Below are 20690 nucleotides of genomic sequence, written 5' to 3'. Positions count from 1 at the left end.
AGCTACATAACCAGCATTGAGTGCTTTGTGGCATATGTGAACTGGGATATCTGTGTGGCATATTGTAAAACACATTTGTGATGCTGGTAGTATTTACACATTTTACTTTTTAGTAACTTTGCCAGTATATCATATTGACAATTTGATTGGTAGGGACCCTACAAGTTAGTCACCATGGGGCTCCCACAAACCCTCATCAGATCCTGCTTTATGATAGCACCGGCCTTTGTTGTATTGGAAATATCAGACTCTTCTTAAAACATCTGGCTAGGCTGAGCATATTAGATAGGTTGCTTCCAGCTCAATATTATGTGATGTCAATGTTCTTATACTTCTACAGTCTGAGGTTGATGCAGAGTTAAACACATTTCAACCATATCTTCATCTGTGATTGAAGAGATGTAGCTGGGCTGTATCTTATCTACAGTATATTCAGGCATTCTCAAGCAGAATATAGCAAGGGTGTGACGACCAACTAATTAACTAACCAGCAGCTATCTCATCTCCAGGCTCCTGGTATGAACTTATGCCACTGCATGCAGCTAACACATACACTTAAAATAACACAGTCATAATTTATTATAACACATGAATTTATTATTATTATTATTATCATTTATTTATATGGCGCCACAAATGTTCCACAGTGCCTTACAAAGTACATAAACAAGTTGTAGACAAGCGACTTACAGAACAATACAATACAGGACCAGGACATGGATAATATATATTGCTACATTAGCGACCATAACACCCAGATAAGCAACAGAGCCTAAGTAACCAAGTGTTAGGTGCCCCTAGTGGTGAGTAAGAAGTAGAAGAAACTAAAGTACGGAGAAGCACAAGAGGGTAGAGGGCCCTGCTCGTAGGAGCTTACATTCTAAAAGGGAGGGGAAGACACACAGGGGTGACACAGATGGGGTAGATGGGGAGGAAGGAGCATGTATCATGGAGTTAGAATGATAGCTGGAAGGCTTTGATGAAGTAGTGGGTCTTGAGAGCCCGTTTGAAGGATTGCAATATCTATACTAATATAATAAGAATGTTGTGTCTGTCTGTTTGTTTGAAGTTGGTGCAGAAAATACTGAACTGATTTTCATGAAAACTGTTGTGGAAACTCCTAGAAATAACCTGCACTTTGTTTCATCTCAATTCATCAAGTTAAAGCTGACCAATAACAAAAACAAAATTGATTAACATCATCAATGTAGGAGATAGGTGTAGCACCATGCGTGCGGCTGGTGATGAAATGTTTCAATTACTGGATTAGTTTGCTCCAAGTGTCAATGGGATTCATGGTAAAGAACTCCACAATTTCATGTGTCATGCACCTCATAACTGTTCGGTGTTATTCGATTACTGAATAGCTTAAGATATCCGTGATGCCACAATGCCGCTATTGTATCTATATATGCTGCAGGGAATGTGAGTATGATCTATTAGTTTTTTTTTCTTTTGCTTTAGATTTTATGGAATAGCAGGGTATTTTATGTGTTTATATTGTATGTAGCTTATTGTGTTATGTGTTATTTAAAGTTCATGTATTAGCTGCATGCTTAATTGGTGATTGAATACTCTCTGAAAGTTATTGAGGTTTAAGTATAAGTATCATATTGAGCACTCATTTTCTCATACCATGACAAAGATATCTGGGAGAATTGAAACACATTGGTGGGAGTGTGTTTGCTCTATGAATATTCAAACTACAGCCAGAGGGAAGCGGTAACTCCAGCCAGTCTGAGCATGGGCAATTCCATATGTGCAGCCCGAATCCTGCCCTCATCTGCAAGGCTTTAATTTGTTTAGGACCTTCATTTTTTGCATGTAAAACAGTTGGTATGTTTATAACATTAAATGTGGTAGTACACTATCGATTACATGGTTGCTGTCCCACAGAGAGACATCAGGATAGAAGACTATAGGAGAATAAAGATACCCTTTACATATTATTTAAAAAAAAAAGCTATTGTGAGTTTATGGAATCAAAGGACTTTCCCGTTGATATGTTTCAATCTTTTAAGGTGGTGGATAATGTACACCTCATGTGTTTTACTTCAATCAGTTGATTAGACCATGTATTACAATATATTTATGATGTTTTTTCTCTTTTATACATATTTCAAACTATTTTGAGGACTTAAATGCAGTCCAGGATTGAACTGAAGACTCATTACAAGAAAGATAAGCAAGCAATGTATATACATTTATTTACTTGTTTTTAATTGCTTGTAATTAGCGCCCCTGATGCCTCCCTCCATAATTTTCCTTTTGTTTAATGTTTCCTGCGGTGTTAGGTGATGTTGTTAAAAGGGTAGAGTTTAAAGCTGGGTACACACTGGCCGATATATTGGCCGATCAATTGATCGGCCAATACATCGTGCCTTCGTCGGCCAGTGTGTACAGACGATATTCTGTGAACAACGTAGTTCACAGACATATTGCATTGGCTGTGGTGCACAGCCAGTGAACAGATATGTGTGCAGACATATCTGTCCATCGGTAAGTGAGTACGGGCGATCTGGGGTGCAGTGAGAGGGGGGAGCCGCAAGCGGGTACTACTTACCCGACTCTGGCACAGCTCCCCATCCACAGCAGCCCAGCACACGCTGCTGTGCTGGGCTGCACTGAGAGACTGTCTGAGGCTGCTAAAGCAGTAGCCAGAGCAGTCTCCTATGCCAAAGGGGGGCAGCGATCATGCTGATTACGCCCCCTATTGGCTGTGCGCCGGGCTGAGGGGCACAAAGCGCCCACCTCCCCAGCACTGCAAACTTTTTTTTCTTCGAAGGGGGCGTGGCCATACAATCCATAATTAGGCCACGCCCCCTACATGCCCCCGGCCGCCGGGACCCGCTGCAGCACAGATGATGGTCATTCAGTGTGTATGAACGACCATCGATCTGCAGATATATCTATCAGGTGTGTACCCACCTTAAGGCAGCCTTTTATGTTATGTGCACTTGTGTATACACACAGTTGCCCCATTGTAGTAGAGAAAGGGGACCTCTTTGCATACAGGCAAATATGCACATTTATTACTGTTCGCACAGTGCAGGAACCATTTTGCATTCTAGACTGCATCAGGATCTGTGATGCAAAAAGATAACTACAATTATTGCATGTGTTATGGCTGTGACATGGTATGAGGGGTCTCACTTGTCCCTCACCTAACAGATGGAATCACTGTGTATGACAGTCTGTGTATCTAGTTTATGGACTAGGATATAAACTGATCTGTGCCTGAATCTAATAACAGGGCAAGTGGACTTAATTGTAAGCAGTTAGTATAAAATGAGAAATTGCATAAGTGTTTCTCTATATATATATATATAGGGCAAGAGACCATTACATAGAATATCACTTACTGTAGGTAGGAAAGAGCTAAGGATAGGCAACATGAGGGGACTTATTTTCTGCATCAGGAACCATAAATATCAGTCACTATAACTGTGAGGGGAACTTATGTCTTGACTGGAACTAGAGCATTTTGGTTTTGCTGAAAACCAAACACACCTGAACTTTGGAGTCTCAGCTTGGATCACTTTGGAGTTCTAAGTACAATGGAGTCCTGACTCGGGTCTTCTCACAAAGTTCGGAATTTGGATCTAAAAACCATATTACGCATATTTTGGATTGCATTTAAGTCCCTCCCTCGTGACTTCAGGTGCTGTGAGGTGGTCAAAATTGTCTCAAAATTACTCCTATTGATGTTATAACATGAACAAAAGCAAGTTCAAGTTACATGATTTTAGCTTTTTTATAAAAATTTTTAAAAATCCAAAACCGAAACCGAAACTGAATCAAAACACTTGAGCATGGTCTTGCTGAAGCCAAAACACAATAATCTAGAAGCTAAACAAAAACACGGGGGTCTGCATACATCTCTAGAAATAAATATATTTTGCTCCCTCATATTTGTGCATTTCTATATATTTCGGAAACAGGTCATGTCCATTTATATCACTTAACTTATTTTTTAAGGTGTTTCTGAATGCAAAGCATAAATAATATTACAGACAAAATGATGACTGGATTTACTTCACTGGAGCATGTAGATAATACAATATTTAATATCATACATTTACATAGGTAATTATTATGTTTATATACTTGGTGTTATAGAGTAGAATATACTGTACATTAGTGCTACTAAACTAAAAATGAAATGGACAAAGGTATTCTCATTCCTTTACTTCATTATTATTTGCTGTGCAAAAACAATTTCCACACAGTACTTGCCACCACAAAGCACAGTCGTACAGGTCTTCACATGGCCCTTAAAGAGCATTATACTGTATAGAAGGCATAGATTTAAATAAATCTTAATAGTGGTTTAAAAATGAATACTAACAATCTTCTCTTGTGCTTATGACTAGGTTGGGTGTATATGAGTGTATGTATACCTGACACAAAATTGGCACATATGCTATTGATGCAGAGCTGGATGCATCTTGTGATGACTATGGCTCAGCATATGAGTATAAATATGCTATCTCTACATAATAGATTTTAGAGCTTATTTTTTAATGTATATTCTGTCAATTCATCATTGGTCGATTCAATTTTGCGCAATGTTGGGTTGCGTTTTCCGAATGCCCATAGTACTGTATATTTCAGTAGCACAACAGTGCCAATTTTCCGGCATACCTCTATGATATGTGAGGCAAATACAGCATGTTTGTGATGTGTGATTGCGGAGCAACCATTGTGGCTATCACTCAGAATTGAAGGATCCCCCTCTACAATCCAGACCACACACACAATAGTTGCAGTCAGTTTATCCAACTTAGGGGATAAAACTCTGTATTATTATACCAGGTAAGCCTCAAAACAAAGTTTATATAATTAATAAATAATCATTATAGCATCTTAGTACACTGATCAGTGCTTAAAAACTACTATATGTTCATTTACAATCAGGAATGCAACAATGCCTATCCAGATATGTTACCAAACATCCAACAAATTCAACATCCAAAGCATGCAATGCAACATTTATTTATTATTTATTACCAGTTATTTATATAGCACACACATATTCTGCAGCGCTTTACAGAGAATATTTCACATCAGTCCCTGCCCCAGTGGAGCTTACAGTCTATATTCCCTATTACATGCTCACACACATACACACTAGGGTTAATTTGTTTTGGGAGCCAATTAACCTACCAGTATATTTTTGGAGTGTGGGAGGAAACCGGAGTACCCGGAGGAAACCCATGCAAACACAGGGAGAATATACAAACTCCACACAGTTAGGGTTGTGGTGGGAATTGAACCCACAACCTCAGTGCTGTGAGGCAGTAACGCTAACCATTACACCGTCTGTGCTGCTCCAACAAATCCAACAAATCCAACAAATAAAAAAAAAACAATAATGCCATTTATTTAATCATCCACTGCTTCCTAACTCCCCTCCCCCACCAAATCATCTGTCTTGAGATACATGCTAAAATACTCAAACCACACATCATATAAGTAAATATGTACACTGATCAGCCATAACATTAGGACCACTGATAGGTGAAGTGAATAACATTGATTATCTTGTTACAGTAGCATCTGTCAAGAGCTGGAATACATTAGGCAGCAAGTAAACTGTCAGTTCTTGAAGTTGATGTTCTGGAAGCAGGAAAAATGGGCAAACATAAGGATCAAATTGTGAAAGCTAAATGACTGGGTCAGAGCATTTGCAAAATGGCAGGTTTTGTGGGGTGATCCCGGTATGCAGTGGTTAGTACCTACACTACCAAAAGTAACTGATGTACAGACAACAGGGTCATGGGTGACCAAGGCTCATTAATGTGTGTGGGGAGCCTGTTTGGTCCTATCCAGAACAATCACTTCTACAGCACAAATTGCTGGTAAATACAGGCTCTATAAAACACATAAATATAAATGAAGTACCTCTGAATCTGCATTTAACCCTGGAGTGTCTCAAAAGTAGAAACCACCATGGATTAATGAGAGTACAGATGGAAAATACGAGATGTAGTTATATTACCGGCGGCTAGAATGCAGGCCATCGGAATCCCAATGTCGGAAGCCTGACCTGGGAATAAAGATATGTGTCGAGAAGCCAACGCCTATCTTTATCCGACGTTGAAATCCCGACAACCGGCATCCTGAACGAAGGTAAGTGGGGCATGTTATGTCTTAGCTGCGGGGGGAGGGTTAGGTTTAGGAAACCTCAGGGTGGAGGTTAGGGCTAGGCACCCCCTGAGGAGAGTTAGGGTTAGGCTATGGGGAGGGAGGGTTAGGCACCACCAGGGGGGGTTAGGATTAGGCACCCCTGGAAGGGTTAGGTTTAGGGTGCGGGAAGGGGGGGTTAGGGTTAGGCACTAGGGGGAGAGGCTAGGGTTAAGCACCCCCTGAGGAGAGTTAGGGTTAGGCTACTGGGAGGGAGGGTTAGGCACCACCAGGGGGGGTTAGGATTAGGCACCTCCTGGAAGGGTTAGGTATAGGGTGCGGGAAGGGGGGGGGTTAGGGTTAGGCTCTAGGGGAGAGGTTAGGCAGCACTAAGGGAGGGTTAGGGATAACATACTTACCAGCCCTGTCGGGATCTTCCTACATCGGGATGCAGCTGGCTTCAGCCACCTGTGTTTCTTACCCACCCCGGAAAATACATATGGTAAGGGCAAAATGTGCTGGTTAATGTATTGTGATACTAGAATTTAAGGTACAAAAAAAAAAATATAACTAAAAAGTAAATGAAATATATGTGTATCGTACAAGAGTTACTTCATACATATTTATGCATATTTTGAGGCCCTTTCATTGGCCAAACACTGTCTTTGACAAATGGTCAAAAGTAGAAACCTGGTGCACATTATATGTAGATTTTCCATCTTTTCTATTTTTCATCTTACATATGATACCATTTATTGTATATGCGGAATGATATGCTATGTAGGTTGATGTGTCTGATCATAGTAGCGCTGAGACACTGAATATTTTTTTATTGATTCTTTATGCGATACAGGGATACAATTATGGTGCATTGAAATAACTTGTGTACACTTTCGTATATGTTGTTTATGCTTACAGCTGCATTTTTTTTGAGGTAATACAGATGTTACTATTGTGTTATCTGATATACAATATGTTTTATTGCAAGTTATGGGATACTGAAAGGCAGTGGCATCATGAGGGGGATGCGGGCCGAACCCGGCTGACACCCTCAGAGGGGGAGACACCAATATGCCACCTCCTCTGCAGTGACAGGAGCCGAGTGCTACAGTGTGACATTCTCCTGCAGCACCCAGCTCCTGTAATAGAAAAGGAGCCACCAGTGCAGTCTGCCAAGTCTCCGGGGATAGCACAGCATCTCTGGTGATGCTGGGCTGTCCCCAGAGTGATGTTATCTGGATCCCCTTTGAGGCCACGTTCCCTTTATTTAGGTCATGCCCTCTTTCCAGCTGGGTGCGCCTCCGGCACTTGCGGGGTATCCAGAGTGCGCACTGGCTGTCACCACCCGGTTACACCTCTACTAGGAAGTATTATTTAATATAAATCAAAATAATTTATGTTATACACCTGATTACTTGCAACCATATGTACGATCTTCTTTATTTAGATTGTTGTTTTTTGTTATGTGTCTATATTGTGAGCAGTGCTGTAACTAGACATTTTAGTGGTCTGTGCAAGAAAGAGCATCAGTGCCCTCCCCACCCTGATTGTAAAACTGGAGGGGGCAATGGCCTCTTGGTCATGACTAAATCTAAGTTTGTTACACCCCCCCACACCCACTCTCAATGTCTCACTCTCTCTAAAAAAAAACTTTACCTGCCCATTAATAACCACCCAAATCCCCTCCCTATGCGTCTATTTCATTATTAAATCTAGATGGCGACAGGAAGTTTTATGGTCTGTGAGTCAGGGTCAGCTCAACCACAACTATGCGTATGGGTCAGATGTTACTCGATGTTACCGATGTTTTCCACTGACTTGCGTATGTATGTAATGGGAAGTGGGCAGCTTTATACAGTGGTGGGCATCTTAGTATAGTGCAATGATTGCACTGCGATCTCATTAATTTGCATATTTTCACAGCGAGACTTGTGATCTGTGCTGAATCATTCCCAAATGAACCCTCAGGTTCATATATGTATCTGTAAATCTGGCTCTGATACTATCCAGTGATTTCCCAGCCATTTACCTTACCGCATCACAGTCCAAGTACAGCCCTTCATGGCAATGGAATTCCTTGTAGGCAGTGGCCTGTTTCAGCAGGATAATGCACCCTGCAAAAATTGTTCAGGGATGGTTTGAGAAACATGACTAATAGACCAAGGTGTTGCCTTGGCCTCCAAATTCCCTAAATCTCAATCCAATTGATTATCTGTGGCATGTGCTCTTAAAGAAAAGTACGAGCCATGGGGCACCTTACAACTTACAGGACTTAAAGGATCTGCTGCTAACATTGTGGTCATAGATACCACAGAACACCTTCAGAGGTCTTGTGGAGTTCATATCTAGATGGGTCATGTCACGGTCCGATGTTCGTAATTCCTCTGTGGAGGACAGGGAGATGGGGGGGTTAGGATGAATAAGAGACAACTAGTAGACAGGGAGGGAAGTGACAATTCTAGTATTCTCAATAAAGGTCAAACCCAGGTGTTGGTTAGACCTAACCAGAGGCACATAGTCTAACCCACTTGGTGGTCTTCACCAGTGACCCCTCCTATTGGGATTTGGGTTTTCGCTGCACCAAGAGAGCAGTTCACAGCCCTCTGATTAGTTACCTGGGAGTGACATGGAGACTAGGGAATGACACTGAAATAATGAATAGCACGGTGCACTGGTATGCTATGTACTGTAACTCATAAGATCTGGACACAGAGAGACACTGGGGGTAAAATTACTAAGATTTGTGTTAGTCCCGATTTGTCCCATTTTTAAATTCGGATCGGATCGATCAAAAACGGTCGTTTTCTTCACTTAAAAAATCATGAATTTACCAAACTCCCGGTTTTGACAGGATCGTTTTGTTTGATGGTGTATTTGATTGATCTTGTCCGTGTTGAAGCCCCGAGTTCCCTGCCCAACATTCTCTCCTGAACAAGTGAACAAGCAGCCTGCAGATATCAGTGAAATATGTGCAGGCTGATTGTTTGTTTTTATTTATTTTAAGGGATAATTTTTTATAAAAAACTGACATGGGTCCCCCCCAAAAGGCTGACCAGCTCCGGACTGGTCATCCAGTCCTAGTTCCTAAAATTACGGGGGAACAAAACATGTAGGGGTCCACCATAATTTAAAAACCAGAACCTGGCTGCAGGGACTGTGACGGTTTTAAATATAGGGGGAAAAAATGCGTACGGGTCCCCCTATATTTAAAACCAGCACGTACTCAAACAGACTGGGGTGTAATGCAACAGCCATGAGACCCTATTACCATGTCTCCATAGCCAAAGCATTCTCACCCCAAGCCGAGGATCTCACTGGAGGTGGGGACCACCCAAAATAAGGGGTCCCTGCTCTCCCGAAACCCCAGGCTTGGTCTAAACCCGGGGTTCTTTCCTGCACCCCTGGAGTGGTGGGTACAGGGGTAATAAAGTGTTAATATTTATTAATATTATTAAACTATTGTATTTTACAGTGTAACTACAGGTGCCAGCATGCCTGCCTTTTGGCACTTGTGAAATTACAAGTGCCAGCAGGCGGCAAGCACCCATACCCCCACTGTAAAATAAATAGTTAAATAAAGACAGTACACATACACCGTATATAGTACAAGTTTATTTCATACACCTATCCCATTCACACACTTACCTTCTGCCAAATGTTTCTGTTCCCTTGTCCCCATAGAATCCAATGGGAGTACCTGCAACAAAGATTGTATACTCAGCTCCATCCTCACGGTGGTCTCCATAGCATACAGGGGGTCTTTGCAAAACAATAATATGAATACCCAAACGGACTAGTATCAGTATGTGTGTTGTCACACATACCGATACTTCTCAAATGACAGCTGATGGGACACCACAGGAATTCCCACATCCTGCCAGCCAATCAGAGACCGATTTACATATAGTGTCCACTCATTGGCCACTCATTGGCTGGTTACACGTATACCCAGACCAAGTCTGGGGTTTCGGGAGAGGGGGACCCCTTTTTTGGGCTGTCTTCATCTCCTCTGAGATCCCCGGCTTGGCCTGACCGGCTTGGGGTGAGAATGCTTTGGCCATGGAGACCCGGTAATAGGGTCTCCTGGCTGTGGCATTACACCCCGGTCAGTTTGGGTCCGGTGCTGATTTTAAATATAGGGAGACCCCTACGCATTTTTCCCCCCTGTATTTAAAACCAGCACTGGCCCTGCAGCCAGGTGCTGTTTCTTAAATTACGGTGGAACCCTACTCATTTTGCTCCCCGTAAATTTTAGGAACCAAGACTGGTTGACCAGTCTGTGGCTGGTTAAGCTTTTGGGGAGGGACCCCATGTCAATTTTTTCTTATAAATGAACCCTAAAAACACACTAAACATTGGTAAACATACACAAATTACACTGATTTGTGTATGTTTGATGACAACTCGCAGCTCAGGAGGTGGTGCATTTGAAACTTCTATTGACTCCTTGATTTGGCTGTAAAACTGCTGAATATAGCAAAACGAATAATGGTAAATTCCCGATTTAGGCAGAAATGAATGAGGAGTACTTCCGATTTGAGCCAATGGTGAATTCATTTCTATTCTAAAAAATGGCCGAATTGTCTGCAATTAACTCACCTGATTTCAACCCCAAAAGATGAACAAATAATCCGACTTTAATGATAATAAATTCCCGATTTGCAAAAAAGTTATATTTTCACCCGAGATAGCAATCTCGGATCAACAAGAATCTTAGTAAATTTACCTCTGGGTGTACAGTGGGCCCAGATGCAGGGTAGTGTAAAGACACTCTGTATATCCAGTCACGGAGTAGAAGTAACTGTGCAGGTAACTCAGATGCAGGTTAGTGCATAGGCAGTCTGTAGAATCAGTCATGGAATACAAGTAACTGTGCAGGGAACTCAGACACGCTGGTGAATGAACCTGTTACACTGTAGATACAGTCATGGGGATAAAGGAAGATGCTTCATGAATACAGATGCAAATAAAGCTACTGTAGCTAGTGCTATGGAATGGTACAGGAGGAGATACATGAAACAGGTAAATGAGCCAGAGCTGGGTAAACACAAGAGGATTAACTGAAGCAAAACTTGAGGTTAAACTGGAGTTTCAGTGCAGAGCCAGGCACTGACATATACACAGGAGAATTAAATACTGATTAGTGCTGAAATAGTTAAACTGGTGTTTCCACACACAGACAGGTGTGACATGTACACAGGAGAATTAGATAGCGATTAATTCTGGAGTTTCAGCACTGAGACAAGTATAGAAGAAATCACTGGAGGAGTCTGATCCTGGGAAACACTGGAAGCAGTTACTGAAAATAAACAGAATAAAGCTAGGAGTGTATCCAGACACTAGGATATAATACTGGTAGGAAAGAATGTGGAATTTGGAAAGCTGCAACAGCTAGTAAACACAGTCACTGGAGAAGCAAAGTTGAACAGCAGCTTCCTATTCCTGGAGTCAGACTACATACCCTTAGGTAGTTGGCCATTGGATCAGAAGATCAGCTGGCGCGGAGGTGAATAACGGCCGATCCCAGGCCACATCCTGACAGGCAGAGGTGTTTTGGTGACACAAGGGGCACTTACGCAATCTTAATCAGGTAGTTTCAATGTTTTTGTTGATCGTTATACATCCAAATCAATACTCAAATTACTTTTGTTGCAATAAAAGTGCTGCTTATAATTAAACAATCATTATTAACAGCTGTAAAAGCAACCCACAGACACATATTACAGCCTTCTGTTATAGAACTTGCTATAGAACTTGAAATCTGTTGGGGACAGGATATTATAACTAAATGAATTGTGTAAGTAGTAACAATTTTGTTAGTTCAAATATCCTGCTATGAGTGTGGATCACTAACACTTGAGATTACTTCAAAAATCTTGCTCCTTATTAAATAGAAACATAGAATTTGATGGCAGATAAGCACCACTTGGCCCATCTAGTCTGCCCTATTTTTAAACATATTTTTACCTCAACCCTTATTGATCCTTACTTCCTCTGAAGGATATCCTTATGTCTATCCCATGCATGTTTAAATTGCTCTAGTGTCTTAGCCTCTACCACCTCTGATGGGAGGCTATTTCACTTGTCCACTACCCTTTCTGTGAAGTAATTTTTCCTCAAATTTCCCCTGAACCTACCACCCTCCAGTTTCAGAACATTTCCTCTTGTTCTAATACTTCTCTTTCTTTGAAGATTGTCTCCTTCCTTTACCTTGTTAAAACTCTTTATATATTTGAATGTTTCTATCATGTCCCCCCTTTCCCTTCTCTGCTCCAATCTATACATATAAAGGTCTTTTAGTCTCTCCTGGTATGTTTTGTGGTGTAGGCCTTGCACCATTTTGTTGCTCTTCTTTGTACAGTCTCTAATGTATTAATATCCTTCTGGAAATATGGCCTCCAGAACTGAACACAGTATTCGAGATGAGGACATACCAATGACCTATACAGTGGTATTATAACTTCTTTCTTTCTGCTACTGATTCCTCTCCCTATGCAACCAAGCATCCTACTTGCCTTCCTAATTGCTTTGTTACAATGTTTGCATGCCTTTAAGTCACCTGAAATAGTGACTCCTAGATCCCTTTCCTCTTCAGTAGTTTCCAATATAGTACTATATTTAGCCTTTGGATTTTTGAGACCCAAGTGCATGATCTTGCATTTTTTGTCATTAAACTGTAGTTGCCACATTCTTGACCATTCCTCTAGTTTACCTAGATCATAAATCATTTGTTTTACCCCTCCTGGTGTGTCTACCCTGTTGCATACCTTTGTGTCATTTGCAAAAAGGCATAGTTTCCCTTCATTACCATTTGCAATGTCACAAATAAAGATATTAAAAAGCACTGGTCCAAATATAGACCCCTTAGTTGCTCCACTGGTAACATTTCCCTCTTGAGACTGCACTCCATTTACTACAACTCTCTGTTTTCTATCCTGCAGCCATGATCTTATCCATTTAACTATCTTTGTATGCAATCCCATGCTTTCCAGTTTATTTAACAGTCTGCGATGTGGAACAGTGTCAAAAGCCTTCCTAAAGTCTAGATAAGCTATATCTATGGCCCCTCCTTTATCTATTTCCTTAGTCATCCAGTCAAAAAAGTCAATAAGAATTGTTTGACATGATCTACCCCCAGTAAAACCATGCTGTTTGGGATCCTGCAAATTGCTGGATTTGAGATAATCTACAACTCTTTCTTTTAAGAGTGTTTTCATCAGTTTCCCTACTACTGATGTAAGGTTCACTGTTCGGTAGTTTCTTGCCTCTTCCCTGCTTCCACTTTTGTGCAGTGGGACGTTTGCTCATACTTTAGAAATCTATCTCAGGATTAGCTTCTCTCATTTCTCCCAAGATAGTGAGACAAATACTGTACAGAAAAGGATGTCTGATGATGTTATTTACTTATTTATGCATCACAGCTGCAGCCTGTAATTCATTCTTATATGTCACTGGAAGGCCAGAATACCAGAACTGGCTCAAAACAATGGAGCCTCCACTCCTGCTTTCACTTCTGGAACCCTTAAACCTTGCTTTCCAATAAAATTACCTACAGTATTCCTAGCTTTTGTTGTCAAACAGTCACTTTAATTGAATTGCTTTATAATGTAAAAAAACATTTTTAGATTATGGATTTTAAATTAATAATGTATATTACTAAATTATAATACTAAATTATGTATGCACTTTTTAAAAGTTTTTGCACAGAATTTTTTATACTGTATGTAAAATGTTTGCTTTCATGCTTTTTAGTTTATTACTATGCACATACTGTATGAACCACCTCATCTTTAATAGTTGTGTCTTTAGAATTCCTCTTGGATACAGTAGATATGGTGTAACATTGTTAACAAGTAATTTATTAATTTCATTTTTTTAAATCTAATTTACTGCAAACATTTTCTACTTTAGATAGATAAAAAAACCTCTAATAGAAAACTAAAACGATTGCAAGAAAAAGCTAAGCAAACAATGTTCCTGATATTTAAAAATCCATAAAATGAAATCCACAATTCAAGAACTGCTACTGTTATTGCAGTGGTTATATTTATAGTCTTTAGAATAAAAGCAGACATTAAAGGAGAAGAATGTTATAGTCAAGTACCTGCTGTCCAAATATATCTGCTTAATTGTTTTCATATTTTATTTTTTAATTAGATTCACTCAGTTGGTTCAATAGCTCAAACTATTACTACAATTACAATTGAAGACATGCATAGAGTATGTTAAGCTTCAACTTTTATAATATTTCAGTGCTACTGATTGACAGAAAACTCCAAAGCAAAAAAAATAATGCAAATAAAAAAAACTGAAAAATTAACACCATTGGCATTATCAATAGAACACATATAACTGCAATTCACTTATATGAGAATATTTACTCTAGAATAAAACTTTCATTATCGGTTTAGTTAACTATACATTGATACCTATTTTATTGCAAAATTGGGGCTTATCACTTTGTGGTGATATGTTAAAGACTCTCTAATGGTTTAGGCCCCCATAAAATTTACCATTCTTTTTTTCCCAGCCCACACTTTTGTAGTAATTTCTATTATGGTTGCCTGGATTGAAGAATGGAGCTTGTAGTGCATTTGCAGCCTTATTTTTTTACATTGCAGACAAACATTGGAGACCATGGCACATGCAAATGTGTTTGGGAGAAATTAGTAATGCTCAGTGCAGTTGCATTGTGACAGTTGATCCTCCAACTCACTGCTCTTCAGATAGAGATCTGCTTGCTCCCCTACTGGTACATATAAGCCTGTGTCTTCAGATCAGTGCAGTTTTAGGCACTGGAAGATATCCTGAGTGAACTTGCTTAAAACAAAAATTCAAATCAGAGACAGCACAGCCTACTTGGTGGGCACCATGTAGATTTCCATGGCCCTGATGAACTGCAAAAATCGAATCTTGGTCGAACTACACCACCATGCCAAATTTGGTGGAGCTAGGTACATAACTCTGACTGTGCATAACGGACAAGCAGACAGACAGACAGACAGACAGACACACACACACACACACACGCACGCACACACACACACACTTTCTTGATAATTATATAGATTTATGTTCCATAAAATGGAAAATAAATAAAAAGAAGCATGAATTCAGCATAAAACATTTCTTTACATCTTATTCAGTCATCTAATTATTTGTTACATACATATTATCACTAGACATAATAATACATTAACCCTAGTGTATATGTGTGTGTGTATATGTGTTTGTGTACATGCCATAGGGAATATAGATTGTAAGCTCCACTGGGGCAGAAACTGATGTGAATGTCCAAATATTCTCTGTATCACTGCTGAATATGTGTGTGCTAACTGATAAGAAAGATAGATAGACAGATAGATAGATAGATAGAAAGATGACAGATAAAACACTTACATAATCATCATAGGACTCAAGGGTGGGGGGAGGCGCACGATAGCCTGATGTAGCTGAAGCTCCTCTTGCCCGTGCTGCAGGAACTCCCCGGGCAACTGGTGGAAGTGGTATTGCTCCACGTGATACAGATGAACCTCTGGGCAATGGCGTACCTCGTCCAGGAATAGGAGGGGGGATTGCACCTCCTCTACTCCTAAGACAAAATGCAAAGAAACTGAGCACATTATATATATTTCATATATTTACATGTTGTTAAACATTAACCAAAGCTATATATAATATATAAAAGTATTTATTAATGATTGGTAACTAATGAATAACAAATAATGTAAAATTAAAGTTTAGAGTTATGTATATTACTAAGACAATGTATTTTGCAGTGTATATTTTTTGAGAGAAATAAACAAAGGAAAACTAAAGCAACATTATAAACTCATACATTTATGTGCAATAAAAGCACATATTAAAGATTTCAGAAATAATGTGTATAATCAACTTACTATAAAAAATGTTATGGGTATGACTAGTCTTAATTCTTTTCTGGACCTTACAAGTTGAGAGCTACTCTAGCCCAAATCACATTACTTTATTATTGAATGCAACTGGCTTTGAGTAGGGCCAGAGCTACTATTAGGCAGCTTTAGGCAGCTGCCTAAGGGCGCTGGCCCCTTGGGGCACCACCGAAGCTATCAAACAAGTAATTGAAGAGTGTCTCTGTATGATACATCCTCCTTTTACGTTGCACTGACAGTGACAACAGGTGTAATCAGTTGCAGCCATAGCTATTAGGCTGCACTGCATAGTGCCGCAGCCTCAACGCTTCATCCAGGCTGGGACATGTAACATCACATCATGTGACAGCACATAGAAGGCTGCTGTAACTAGGGCTCACAAGGTGCACCACTATGGCCACCTTTCAGAGCTCCGATGCACCTCCTTCAGGCGCCTGGATCCCGACTCTCCAGCAGCACCTGACTACATATCTGCACCATTCAGTGTCGCTATAATGCTGCTTCTGCCTGTCAGAGGAACCTTGCCAATGAGGAGGGAAAATCCGAAAACAGCTTAAGGTAAGTAACTTATGGGGGACTTTGTGGGACAACACAACAGTACAGATCTTACAGCCCGATAGGTGGGAGGTGTACTAAGAACCATAGGGATAACACAGACACTGGGGCACAATACAGTACATATGGAGGAGGGGGGTTAGTAATGAACTTACAGAGGGGGAGGATGGAGCACAATAAGGTCCATAATATATAATATTCTGTATATATACGTATAACCACATATTATGCCGCCACTCAGTAAAAAAAGTAAAATTGGCCTCAGTGTTCTATCCTAACATGCCAACTGCGTGTATACATAAGCAGAAAAAAGGGACAGCACTCAAGGACTTTTAAAGTGAAAAAGTATATACGTGTATATATAATGGCACAATTCACCCGAGCCCATCAAGGGCCACCTGCATACCCCTACTGTAGTGTATGTGAAGGGAGAGGCCAGGCTGAAGCTTTGCCTAGGATGCAGAGAGAGCTTGCACCGGACCTGGATTTGAGGCATGCAATCGGCTGTTATGGGTGATATAGTGCTTATTTATCTATAGGCACCACTCAAAGGAGTCAAAAAATTATTAATCTCTTCATACAACTGGAAATATCTATGAATTTGAGAACTGTGTGACTTTCCCTTTAATAAACTATTTGTGGTCCCACACACACTGGTGCTAAATGTATATTTATTCCCAACTTCAGAGAAATATGTATTTTTGACCCAAACTCATATTTCCAAATTCGTATAATATTCTTAAATATTAATTATTGGATTGTAATTGTATTGCTGAGGTGCTACCAATAACTCTAGCATTTACATGTATATAACACAGAAAAAGAAACCGGAAGAAGAGTATATATGACCGTGCACTTATAATGTCAGCATCTTATTTACTTCATTTTCCCTGAAAAAATCTTAAAATACAGTGAATCTTTATTAATTACTCTATTACAATAATGTTTTTGGAGTAGAGGCAAAATATTGATTAAAATCCTAAATAGTATAGATAGTTAAGATGTGAAAGAAATATGTTTATAAAGTGCCATTAAAATTCCTTTCACCGCTGGTCATATAACAGCCTAGTGTTTGCTTAGTACAACCGATTCATTTGTGTCAGTGTGCTTGACTTATATAGTTTGTCAGTGTAAAATACCTTATTATATAGGTCACTGACAAAATTTACTCCTGTGGAAATTAAGTAGCTATTTGTTTTAATATATCATATATGTAATCCAAATGTTTTCTCTCACATGTAGATAATCTTCTCTATTAAAGCAATCTTAGGATACTGTACGACCATAAAATTCCTTACATAGTAATATTCCCTGCTCATAGGACATATAGCTAACTTAGGGCCTGATTCAGACCCACTCGTGAGCGGCTGTCCGCTCGCAAGTGGGTCGATGTTATGGACTGAGCATGCGCACGACGGAGGGAGCTCCGTCGTGCGCATGCGCCAGACGCGACGAGCGAAGGAAAGTCCTTCGCTCGTTGTGTCTGATCAAAGGGGGCGTGCTGTCGATGTTGATTGACAGCACGCCCCCTTTGGTAGGCGTGCCGGGGGCGTGCCTCCCTGACGGGGGCGTACCCACGGGAACGCCTCACGTCAGAAGCCGGCCCACTGACATCACTAGTGATGTCAGTGGGAGTGATTTTGGCTCTGATAGAGCCAAAATCACTCCGGAGCTTGCGGTTGAAAACCTCAACCGCAGGCTCCGGCTCGCAATTTCGATGGTCGCGATGGTCTCGACCATCTCGGCCATCAAAATGCACGCTCGTATAGCCTGTGGGTGGTGACCCACAGCTATATGAGCGTCCAGAAGGACGCTCCATTTTCATGGAGGCCGGCCCTCATTCAGAGCATGCGCTCTGCTCAGAGCGTACGGCTCTGAATGAGGGCCTTAGTAGCATTATTTCAGTAAACAGGTTTTATTATATTAATTCTCATTCATTAGTAGTAGTTTTATTGTTTCACTGCCTGGGAAAGCAGCCCACTGGTGAAATGCATGTCAGTGTTTCCTATGTAGCTGCTGGTCACTGCGGCTACATACCTTATAGCAAATAATATGTAAATGTAAAATCAATATCAGCCAATCTATACCCTTACAGTGGTGTGGTGGAAGGGAGGCACTAGCAGCGGCGATGAAAGTGAAAGCCACGGGGCTATGAATGATTCACAGCCCACATATATTAGAGTGCGGGATACCACTGAGACATGAGGAAGAGTATAACTACTTAATATATGATACTGCAAATTCAAATATAAGGGATACTGTTATCATAACTTTGCAACATTTGTATCTAAATCAGTAGATTTGCAGATACAAATAAAAGGGATACTGTTATAAATTTGCAGCAAATGGATCCAAACCTGCCAGTCACTGACACCTAATAAAGTGAAACTATAACACTACTACTAATGAATGGGAATTATTATAATAAAATCTGTTTACTGAAATAACACTACCAAGTTATCTATATGACATAGCTGCAGGGAAGATTACTATGTAAGGAATCTTATGTTTATACAGTATCCTAAGATTGCTTTAATGGAGAAAATTACCTACATGCTGTATGAGAGAAAACATTTGGATTACATATATGATATATTAAAGCAAATAGCTACCTAAATTCCACAGGAGTAAATTTTGTGACCTATATAATAAGGTATTTTACACTGACAAACTATATAAGTCAAGAACACTGACACAAATTAATTGGTTGTACTAAACAAACACTAGGATGTTATACGACCAGCGGTGAAAGGAATTTTAATAGCACTTTTATAAACATTTTGCTTTTACATCTCAACTATCTATACTATTTTGGATTTTAATAATTATTTCTCCTCTACTCCGAACACATTATATTATTATTATTATTTATTTATTATTATTTTATTTATTATTATTATTTAATAGAGTAATTAATATACCCCCATCCCACAGTGACAACTGATCAAGCAGTAACTGATCCCCCAATGGTAATAGACCACCCAGATCCATTATGCATATGTTCAAAACAAACCTCTTCTGAAATTGCTGGGGGAAGGATGAGCAGCACACAATCCCAGCAAAAGCCCAAGTCAACCATGCCATGTAAATGGTTACATGGTTTCTAAATAAGTAATAAAGATGAGTAAAGTTATTGGTAAGACCCATCATCTAATGAAACAGCAGTGTTTGTGAATACACTAAGGTAAGGAACGTTGCAAGTATTTGTAGGATTTGAACACAAAAAGGGAAAAACAGTTTTCCTTGGAAGATATCTACAATTTTGAATAATAAGACTTGGCCAAGAAAACTAAGAAGCGATTTGGTGCAAAATGGGCAGCATATGTTGAATAGGTAAAATAAAAAAACAATAAATAAGTAAAAGCTTAAATAATAGGTATAATGAAACAAAAATGAAAAAAATTAAACAAAAAAAAGATGCTTACTGTTACTACTGGAATTTACATTTTATTAATGGTAGATTACATACATATTTGGTTTAATTTTCATTTCTAAACAATACTGTATTTACAGAACACTAAAAAAGTTTATTGTAAAAAAAACGAAATCTTATGGATTAAAAATGATAGAAACTGACAGCTCATAAAAGAGATAAATAAGTAATTGTAAATCGTAATATCCCTCCAGCCAGACCCAGCACACAATCTTAACCCTTTTTTATTTGCACAGTCACACTATTGACTAAATAACTGAAGCCAATACATTTAAATAGCCACATTAATTCATGTAGCTTTTTCAGGTCTACTGATTACTGAAACAGTTTAGGGAAACATCTAACACCTTTTGTAACACAGGGGCTTCCAATGCTATTAATAACTTGATTTTTTTTCACCACTTTCTCTTACCAATCAGGTGGGGTGTTCCTAACCAGCCCATACTTAAGCCAATTACACAATCTGCGTCTGTGGTTATTGGTCCTTTAACTGGGAAACATACTTTTCTCCTTAGTTCTACTACCCCAGACCACCTCTTGGGAAATAATTTATTGTGCAAATGAGTACTGTATGTACTATCTATTGTTTATCAAACAGAGTATTCCCTGAGAATAGCGGGAATGCTATTAGATTATGGGCACGATTGAGTCGCACGCAAAAGCGC

The 20690-nt window shown here is 39.7% G+C and overlaps 1 protein-coding gene across 3 annotated transcripts in view; it reads right to left on the bottom strand.

Annotated features, from left to right (window-relative positions):
* The window catches only part of KHDRBS2 (KH RNA binding domain containing, signal transduction associated 2), a 554229-nt gene that overhangs the window by 204181 nt on the left and 329358 nt on the right, over positions 1-20690 (bottom strand). For all 3 annotated transcript variants that reach the window (XR_015872448.1, XR_015872449.1, XM_088455914.1), the window contains exon 6: positions 15526-15718. Coding sequence is in view for 1 of the 3 variants with exons in the window: in XM_088455914.1 (XP_088312040.1) it covers positions 15526-15718 (193 nt within the window). In the remaining 2 variants the exon portion in view is untranslated. The remainder of the gene's footprint in view (positions 1-15525; positions 15719-20690) is intronic.

The sequence above is a fragment of the Taudactylus pleione genome, unplaced genomic scaffold (genome assembly GCF_031769625.1).
Source record: "Taudactylus pleione unplaced genomic scaffold, aTauple2 ptg000678l, whole genome shotgun sequence".
NCBI classification, from domain to species: Eukaryota; Metazoa; Chordata; class Amphibia; order Anura; family Myobatrachidae; genus Taudactylus; species Taudactylus pleione.
The sequence above is the reverse complement of the archived record's forward strand: the minus strand, read 5'-3'. Positions and strand labels throughout refer to the sequence as shown.